The sequence below is a fragment of the Condylostylus longicornis genome, unplaced genomic scaffold, assembly GCF_029603195.1.
Source record: "Condylostylus longicornis isolate FDR11 unplaced genomic scaffold, ASM2960319v2 ptg000030l, whole genome shotgun sequence".
Classification (NCBI taxonomy): Eukaryota; Metazoa; Arthropoda; class Insecta; order Diptera; family Dolichopodidae; genus Condylostylus; species Condylostylus longicornis.
In genome coordinates this window covers 7,313,375-7,323,929 of record NW_026577999.1, presented here as the reverse complement: position 1 = coordinate 7,323,929, position 10,555 = coordinate 7,313,375, and the positions used below count along the sequence as shown (strand labels likewise).

Genomic DNA, 10,555 nt, shown 5'->3' with positions numbered 1-10,555 from the left:
TTTAAAAAAAAAAAAATTTTTTTTTTTCGTATACCTTAAACTAGTTTCAAGTTTTTTTTTTGTTTTAATTTTTTTATTTTTCGTATTTTTTCGTTAAGAAATGTATTTTGTATAATTTTTAAAATATATTAAAAACAAAAAATTAAATTAATTAAAATGAAATATTATAAAACAAAATTAAATTTAAACCACAGTGTGCCTATATTTTTAATAAATTTGATATTCGTGATTACAGGTAAAAAAAAAAATGAAAAAAAAAAAAATAATAAAAAAAATAAAAATTTACTTACTACCAGAATGTAAGCTAATTAGGTTTAAAAAAAATATATGTATATACCTACATACATACATATATTATACGTACAACATAAAAAAAATAAAAAAAAAAAATAAATTGTGTTTGCTTTTATAAGTATGTGTATGTGTTGGTTTTTGTTGATTCATCAAAAGAACCTGCTAAAAGGGGAGTAAATAATATACGTATACATACATATGTTTTCCATATATGTATGTACATATATGAATGAATGTATGTATATGGAAATGCATGCGATGTTACCTGTTGAATTCGAATGTTTTTCGGGTCTTTTATTAGAAAACAAAAATTTCTTTTATATTAAAATACAAAAAATAAAATATAAAAATTAATAATCAATATTAAAATTGAATTGAAAAATTTTGAAAAATATTTTATTATTTAAAATATACAAAATTAATTTTCAGAGAAAATTTAAGTGAAATTAATAACAAAACAAAATTAAAATAATGGCGCTATTTTTTATGAAAAAAAAAAAATAAAAATACAAAAAATGAAAAAGTGTTCATCAGCTCTCATTTCTATGTTTAATTTTTTTTTTTCGATATTCTTTTGAAAAGTTGGTTGGAAATTAAATTTTTTACTTTTTTGTTTTTCTGTTATTACTTGAATTATGTTGGCGTACCTTTTGTTATTATTTAGTATTACCATGGTATGGATTTATGATGCGATGGAGGTTTTCACCACAAAAAAGAAAGAACGTATTTACATTCACACATATTTTTTTATATAAAAATATATATATATACACTATATTCGCATACATATATGTATATATAAATGTATATACATATTATATTATATGCCCTTAGAAATTATAGTGTTATACGTTAAAAGAAACTAGAATTTTACGTTAAATTTTATACAATGATGCATCAAAATTTATTTGTTATACATGTTTACATACATACGAGTATGTAAATTAATAGGTAAAAATAAAATATGTATAAAGTATATATATGTAAGTATGTCAAAAATATATATATATATATAATATATCAAATAAAATATATAGGGTATAAATAAATATTAATTAAATGAAGTGTGTATAATAAATAAGCAATAATCGTAATTGTATAAGAATTTCAAATGGACAAAATATATGGAAACAATATAGTAATTACAGCAAATCTAAGAAGTTTATTAAGGGATAATGTTAATTTATAAAAATATGTATGTATTTATATTTTCATACTGATTTGTTATTTCTAATATTGTATTATACATTTGTACTTATATATTTTAAGTGGAACGTAAGATTTATTTTGTCTATGATTTAATTGGCATATGCTTATATGTTTACATATTGCAGTAACATCTTAAAGTTTCATATTGCAGTAATATGATTTTTGTGATGTTAAACTCAATTTAATCACAAAATCGAAATGGAATTTAAATATAATATATTGCTCATTAATATTGCATTAATTATTTTGTTATAATATTTTGGGTCCTATAAGTTCTGAAAATTTACAAAGTGATTTAAGTGGACATACATGCATACATTCATAATCTATATGTATAATTTATGAGTATATGTACATAATAATCATTGTTATACCGTTCTTTATATAAAAGTGCCGGCATAAACAAATTGACGAATTTCAAAATTTGGCGAATTAATAAATTTCAATTTAATTTTTATTTAAATTTTTTGTATTAAATCACTAACCGGTATTGATATTAAATTAAACACATTTATAAATTTATAGTACTTATATACAAGACAATGAGAGTTTTCATTTCTCAGACGTAAATGTAGATATATATATATAATATATGTACGAGTATGCATAAATATATTAAAATTTTGAAATCGAAAAATTTCTCTTTATAAAAATTATGAGAAAATTAATTGGTATTAAATAAACTATGTATATACTCGTATGTGTACATACTTATGTGTATATGAATATAAATTTCAATGAAAATAAATTAAAGGTGCTGTGAAATTTCTAATGTGAAATTTTTAAGAAAGTAATAATATTGCCACCATTCAAAAAACGATCTGAAACCCATACAATTCAAAATTAAATTTTGACAATTTCTTACCTCGTCTTCACAGAAAATGAAACTATAATAGAAACAGGAAATTAAGACAAAATTCTGCAAAAAATTAAGTTTTTTTTTTTTTAAAATTATTTTACAATAAAATTTTTGTAGGTCTGAAACTCCTATGCTGGAAAACTCGTTGTAGGTTTAATGACAAAACGATTTTATAAATAGTAAATGAGAATAACAGTGACGTATAAGAATATTAAATACCACTTTATACGGTCTAAAAAATTATTTTTGATATAACGAAAAAAGTACTATAAGAATATCAAATTCAGATTCACCTGCAACTTCAGATGTTATTTGTATTACAAATATGCACAGGTACATTTACTTTCATTAATGATTTCTATAATATTTTCTTTCATTAGAAGAAACTTGATATTCTTTTCAAAAAAATTTCAGGATCTTTGATTCTTAGAAAAATAATGGAGGCATTAAAAATGTATTTTTTGTTTTGATTAATAGTTTACAATAAAATTATATAGAATTATATCATTTATTTATATAATGTATATGTCACTTTGTGTGTGTATGTCTACACAACAAAATTCATTCTTCTCTTCCTGTATAAGGACAATAGATTTCTTTTGTTTCGATTTGGTATATATTCTGTATATTTATCGGGTTTTTATTTTTTTTTATGTTTAAAAAAGAGATTAAAGTAAATAAATTTATGAAACTGTACATTTTAACAATGACAGTAGTTATGTTATATTTCCTTCATCGTAAATAATTTCTTATATACTTGTGCTTTGATTGCCGAATCCGACAAATAATAGCGATAAATACTTATATGAAATTTGTTTTATATTATAAGAAAACATATTATAAAGTTAGACATTTTATTTCATTACTCAGACCCAAAATAAGTGCGTATTGTCAGAATTTATTTTTAACTTAGTTGATTATTTGATTTTTATATACTTAATGTGGTTCATCAAATTTTATAAAAATTCCAAAAAATTCGATAGAATTCCCGATACAAAATGGTGTTTTTGACTTAGACAAACAAAAATCAATAATGCATTATTTCTTTATGCTGGCTGCTGTTCGATTGACTGGAAGAAGTAATGAAGAAATAATACATAATACATCAAGTCAATAAATATAGCCTTTAAAACCTCAGAATTAGAACATTTTTTAGTATATATAACACGTTCAAAATCACCAGGGAAATGTTAATAATATTAAGCTCGTAAAGGAAATCAACAACCACTTACTTTTATATCTCGTACAGTCGTACCTTGTTACGACCTCAAATTTCTCTACAAGTTTTGATTTTATGAATAAAACCATATACATATTTTATTACTGTTATCTCTCAAAAACACATTATTTATCCAATGAAATTTCAATACCAATACCAAGCTGATTTAACAAAAAAAATTAATAAATTCGAAATTTAAGAATATTATTTCCATAATTTTTTGAAATTCTAATCTTAATATTATACAATGCATTTACAATATGCATAATAATTACATAAATACCAACATATAAATGTTGAAATACATGTGTACATATTAAAATTTGTTGAACTTTTTAAAAGTTTTCATAAAAAAAAATTTCTTTTTAAATAAAACAATATTTTTTTTATAATAGCATTAAAAATGAGTCAGAGAACTTTTTAATCGCTGTTAATAGGTATATAGCTACACAATGTTGCCACGTAAGTTAAAATAAAAAATGCCATAATGAATTCGTATGGTAGAAGCCCGAAATAGTAGTTTTAATGGCTCATTGTGGCTCAAAATTATGTAGTATAGTTATAATGTAAAAAATTTTTTAATCTAAAGAAATTTTTGGTGGAGCACTTATTACAGTTCAAATTTTGACAAGAATCTAACATACAATTTTTGGCAATGACGTTTTTAATTCAAGTCTTTACATTTTCCATGATATAATCTTAATTTTGAAATTTTTTATGAATATTAGTAATTTATGAATGTCAAATTCGGATTTTTTTGCCAGTAGACAATTTGGAAATTACCCCGATCTGTTATATAGAGGCCAATCTGGCAATACTTTGTGTTTACATATTTTTCTTAACATAACGTATTTTATCATTCTTAACGTTATTCTTTTTTGTCAATATTAAAATTATGTATGCATCAAAATACTCGTTTTATGTTTCCAAAATTTGAAACATAATTTTTTTTTTAATTTTTTTGTTATTTTTGGAATTCTTTTAGTGATTTTTAATATTTTCGTTTTATTTCATTTTTTTTTTTATTTTTATTGTTTTATATGATAAACATGGTATATAAAACCTTGGAAACTCTATAATAGAGATGATTGAAATTTTTCATTATTAAAATTTTTGTCTTAAATTTGACTACTTATGATTAATCAAACTGTATACATTGCATATCCAAATGTGCTATTGGTAAATTTGAAATTGTGATAGTGATTTTTGATATTTTTAATATTCTAAACTTAATTTATTCTTTAATAACGATTCTTAATTTACATCATGTATTAAAATTTGAGAGAATATAGAAAAACTCGAGAAGTTCATATGTTGTTTTTTAAATTAATATAATGGATTTGGGTGAAATTTTTTCATTTTATAGAAGAAATGTACCAACTTATAACTTAAATTTAAAATTCAAGATACAACTTAAAATTATGAAAATTATTGGTATTATTTTATCAACTCAACCATATATAGCTTAGTTTATATCATTATATGAGCCGGTATAGGGCTAGATTAAAAAAAGTCCTCGTCGACCTCCCGAAGAACACACTTAGGCCATTTAAGTTCGTTGTTTCATCACCAAATGTTTCGCTTTCCCTTCCGTTAGAACTAATCGAAGTTCTTTAGAAATTAGACGAGGACCGTAGTATTAACATTCGCAACATGAACATAGTTGGTGAAGCATCGTTTTTTCCTCCTCTTCGTGAGAGCAACTCCTCCAGACATCGTTTGCGGCACGGCTCTTCCACCATCCATATAACGAACATAGCATGTTCGTTAATCAGACAATATCCGATTATAACCGCTATTGCCGCGTCGATATCCTTTCTTCAAATAGATATTAGATCTCTAGTGCGATGCAAGTCTAGCCTTGACTTCAACTTCTTTATCGCATTGCATATGTTGTTCCATAGAAAAGCCGGTATAATGGAGCAAATAAAATTTTAGTGGCACCAAAAATTCCTGCTCAATTTCTCTCAATTATTATAATTTATATAAAGAATTTAAAATTTTCGCAATGTGAAGAAAAGATTATAATTACTAACTCAGATTATAATAAAAAATTTTAAAAGTAAATGTAAATTTGCGGTGGTTTTTCCGTAATTTAATTTAATAAAAAAAAAATTTAATATTTTTCTTGTTTTGAAAATTGTTGACAAAATATTTTTAGAATATTTTTTTTCAATTAAATATTAATTAAAATTCTAAGAAAAAAATTGCTAATATATAAATAAAATGTTGTTAGATCATAATATAATTGAGTAGTTTTGATGCAATTTATAAGGCCTTGAAATTTTTATATTCGAATTTTCCAATAACACATTCATTATGATTATATTATTACACTGTTTATACGGAAACATAAAATTTAATATTTTTATATTCAAATTTTTCTTTAGTTTAATTATGTTGGAGGTAATTTAGTAAATTGTTTTAATAGGTTGCTAAATTGAATATTAGCCTAGCTTAAAATACTTAATAATTTTATTTTGTATGACAGCATATACAATATACATATATTATACAATTTGAATTTTAAAAAATGATAATACCATAAAATCAATGGTTTTTCCTATATTGACCAATAACTTTTACTTTTAAAAATTATAGTCAATGTGATGCAAACTATTTAAACTACTTGAATTAATCAATGTAATAAATTATTAAATTTGCATTACAGTTTTAAATTTTCCTGAATAAAATAAATTAACGTATTTATTTTTTAAAGTAAAAAATATTTGAGTATTAGAAGAAAAATATAAGAAAAAAATACAAAAATACAAAATTTTTCCTTTCAAAGTTGCCTACGGCTGTTTATTTCTTTTTGTATTGTTCTTCGTCATGTATTCTTAGGATTACCGATGTTATTACCTATAACATCCTACCTTAGGGATTCCTTTCTTATACATGCTTGGCTATGGACTGATCTGGCCTCCTAAGTATGTGACCTATCCATCTACCTTTTTTTCTCTTATTTAATTTTTTATCGAATCCTGCTTACATATAGGTTCCATAGGACATTGTTTCTAATTCTGTTAAGCTAGAATATTCGGCATATGATGCTAAAGGACTTATTTGTAAAGACCTGCATTCTATTAATGTCTTTTTTGTTCATGAGCCAGGTTTCACTGCCATACAATATTATTGACTTAACGCAGGGGTCAAAGGTCTTGACATTCCTGGAAATTTGAATGGACTTTCAGACATTCCACAATCTAGCGAATACCGTCGTAATTTTTCTAAGCTTGTCTTTCATATCGGTACTTCCCATGTGCGTTATGGTATTTACATCTTCTATGTCTTTATTTTCCTTGTATTTATTTGTATACCTTAACATATATTTAATTCATAACCTTTATGTACTTAATAAATCATTAAAATGTGATGTTCTCCATTGAATATCTCGCTAAAGTATCATAAAAAGTGTTTAGATTCAAATCCGTTTTTAATATGAGTTAAACCAGGAACTAATTTCTCAATCCTGATGAAAAAAAAAACAATCTATGTTAAACAGTAAAGTATGATATGATGTTGCTAATTAAAATCCTTATGCTTTTCTATGATAAATATAATCTTAATTTTAAATATTTCATGAATGCTGGCATGTACTTAATTTATAATGTAAACTTTTGAATTTGCTATCCCTTTCCATATCGTGTAAATCACATTAAGCCAAATTAAGGCAAAATATTCTCTCAAATGGCCGATTGTATATCAAAATTAAATAACAGAATAATCACGCTCCAATTGATTTAATATTGATAATTTCTTGCTTATATTTCGGATTATATAAAAAATTCAAATAATTTATAATTGCAGTATTATTTAATCATATAAACCAAATAAGAAAAAACAACGAAATTATATGAAGTAATTTTATACATTCCTTAAAAGTGTGAGGTTTATAAAAAATATTAATAATATTGACCAGAAAATTCTACTACCTATATTGTTAGTATACGAGTACGTAACATTTTTATATTTTGGTGAAAGGTTTGATGAATGAAAACTAAAAAGAAATGAAAAACAAAGAGGAAGAATATAAAAAAAATGGAAAGAATTTAAAAAAATTTATGATTAATTTTTAATTATAAAACCGTAACTGACTGGTCTTTTAATTATAACTAAGCGCACATACATATTGCTTATACGAATACTAAATTAAATTAATATTATAAAAATATTTGAGTAATTTTAATATTCGCGATTATTTAATAATAATTTTTTTAATATTCATTTGAGTAATCATTAAAGAATGTGAAAAGAAATAAATTTGCACATAACTATGTCTAAAAAATTCAATTAATCTATAAATATTGAGCTATAATTATCTGCGATATTAAAGCTTTAGTATTTCTATTATTTAATAATTATTAATAAAATAAAATTCCATCACATTTATTCTTTTTGATTATTTTTATCATAATTTTAATGTACAATAATTTCAATAACTTTAAATACAAACATAGTGTTAGTCTATAGGTGTTATCAGGTGCACAATAAACACCCTATGCTTTTCATATGAGTGTTCTATAGATATAGGCCCCAATATTTATATTATTCTATATTTTACATTTAATTAGTATTCATAAATACATTTAATTCATAATATTCATGTGATGAATTTTAATTATTTAAAATTATTATTACAAATTATCAATTACTTATTAAAAATAATCAATGATGGGACGAAACTTTTCTATTTTTTTTTTTTGTTCATTTCATTTTATTTAAATACGCGATAATTTTTTATTTAGAATTAATATTTATATTATATTATAACCACAATATTATTACGTAACTTGTTTAAAGTGAATATTCTAGAAATGGAAAATCTTGAATTTAAAAAAATAATTAAAATTTTCCCAAAAATGAATATCAAAATTGTAGTTTAGCGTGCGTCTACGTCACATATCAACTTTTGAAATGTCAACCTTGTATTTTAATAAAATTTAATATTTTAATCTTTATTTTTGACAATGCCATCTGCAATTTTTTAATTCAATGGTAATACTATTTTAATTGTAGAAATATAAAAAGAAAATAATTTGTTATTATTAAATGGAGATTTAATTTTAGATTTTTTAAATAACTAGATGTATAAGAGTGTGTAGGGGTTTAATTTTTAAAATATAATTAATTTATTTTTTTGAAAATATTAAAATTAAATTATGTGTTCTTTTTATACCCTGCACTTCGTGAAGGGTATATTAACTTTGGTATGGAGTTTGTAACTACTTGAAGGAGTCATCTGCGGTATGGACATATATATATATTCTTGCTCAGCGTAAAATTCTGAGTCGATTTAGACATGTCCGTCTGTCCGTCCGTCCGTCCGTCCGTCCGTCCGTCCGTCCGTCCGATCGCACGATAACTCAAAAACGCATAATGCAATCGACACCAAACTTTCACAAGTTTTTTCTTTTGTGCCAAGGACGAGCCCTATTGTTATTGGACTAATTCGGACAACGGGTTCGGGTAGCTGCCATACAACTCAAAGAGTTTATTTTAAATATTTCAAAAACTAATTAAGGTATAAATATAAAATTTTGTATACATGTGTCCAATTATATTCTACACACGCTCTAAAAATTATAATGGGATAGCTGCACCGGTTCGGGTGGCTGCCATACAACTGCAACAGCAAATTTTTTATATTCGGCAAAATAATAAAGTCAGATTCATGAAACTTGGCAGTCATGTGTCCAATTATAGGTCAAATATATTTCTGAAGTTTTAGAGGAATCGCTTGACAGGTTCGGGTACCTGCCATACAACTCCAGAAGCAAATTTTAAATATTAAGAAAAATAATAAAGTCAGATCATGAAACTTGGCAATCATCTGTCCAATTATGGCTCAAATATATTTCTGAAGTTTTGGTGGAATTGCCCGACAGGTTCGAGTAGCTCCCATACAAGTCTAAAAGCTTATTTTAAATATTTGGAAAAATAATAAAGTCAAAGTCATGAGACTTGGCAGTCGTGTGTCCAATTATAGGTCAGACATATTTCTAAAGTTTTGGTGCGATTGCTTGACAGGTTCGAGTAGCTCCCATGCAAGTCTAAAAGCTTATTCTTAATATTTGGAAAAATAATAAAGTCAGATTCATGAAACTTGGCAGTTGTGAGTCCGATTATAGATCTGATATATTTGTGAAGTTTTGGTGGAATTGCTTGGCAGGTTCAGGTACTTACCATACAACTCCAAAAGCTAATTTTAAATATTTGGAAAAATTATAAGGTCAGATTCATGAAACTTGGCAGTCGGATGTCCAATTATAGGTCAGACATGTCCGTGAAGTTTCTATAGAATGATTTTAGAGGTTCAAGTAATTGCTACACAATAACGAAAGGTGCAGGGTATAATTCAATCGGTTTATACCGACTGAAACGTTTTTACTTGTTAAAAATTTTATATGATAACACTGTACATAAAGACAATCGAAATTCATAAATTCATTATGAAAAATTCGCTATTAATTATCGTATATACATTTAATAATTAAGTATTTGTTTTCTACTTTCATCAGAGAACTGTGAAATTTACAAATTTTAATATTAAATTGTAAAATAATTTCTTAATAGAAATGAAAATGAATATTTATATTCGAGGAATATTTAACAGAAAATCAAAAAATATTATTTAAAACTCAAAAATTTATTGAAACTATCATACATTTTAGAACAATTTTGCCTCCAAATTTCAAGTTTTAAAAGTATAAAGACTTGAGGTGGAATATGAAGAAAAAGTTTGGATGAAGAAAAAAAAAATCTTTTCAATCCTGATCTATTACTAAGTCGACTTCCTTTCATTTTGCTATATTGAATCCCAAATCCCATACTTATTCTACACAGATTATAAATTTTAACGATTTTAACATTCTGTTGCCTATACACCTTGTGTTACCCTACAAAATAGCTGTTAAGTAGTCAGCTGCTTTCAATAATGTAATTGCATTTATACCCTACCGTAATTTGACAGC

General features: G+C 24.4%; 1 protein-coding gene across 2 annotated transcripts in view; it reads left to right on the top strand.

Annotated features, from left to right (window-relative positions):
* The window catches only part of LOC129607859 (protein crumbs), a 47,245-nt gene continuing 36,690 nt past the window's right edge, over positions 1 to 10,555 (top strand). For both annotated transcript variants that reach the window (XM_055519083.1, XM_055519082.1), the window contains exon 1: positions 1 to 235. In XM_055519083.1, the coding sequence (XP_055375058.1) occupies positions 157 to 235 (79 nt within the window). In that variant the 5' untranslated portion in view covers positions 1 to 156. The remainder of the gene's footprint in view (positions 236 to 10,555) is intronic.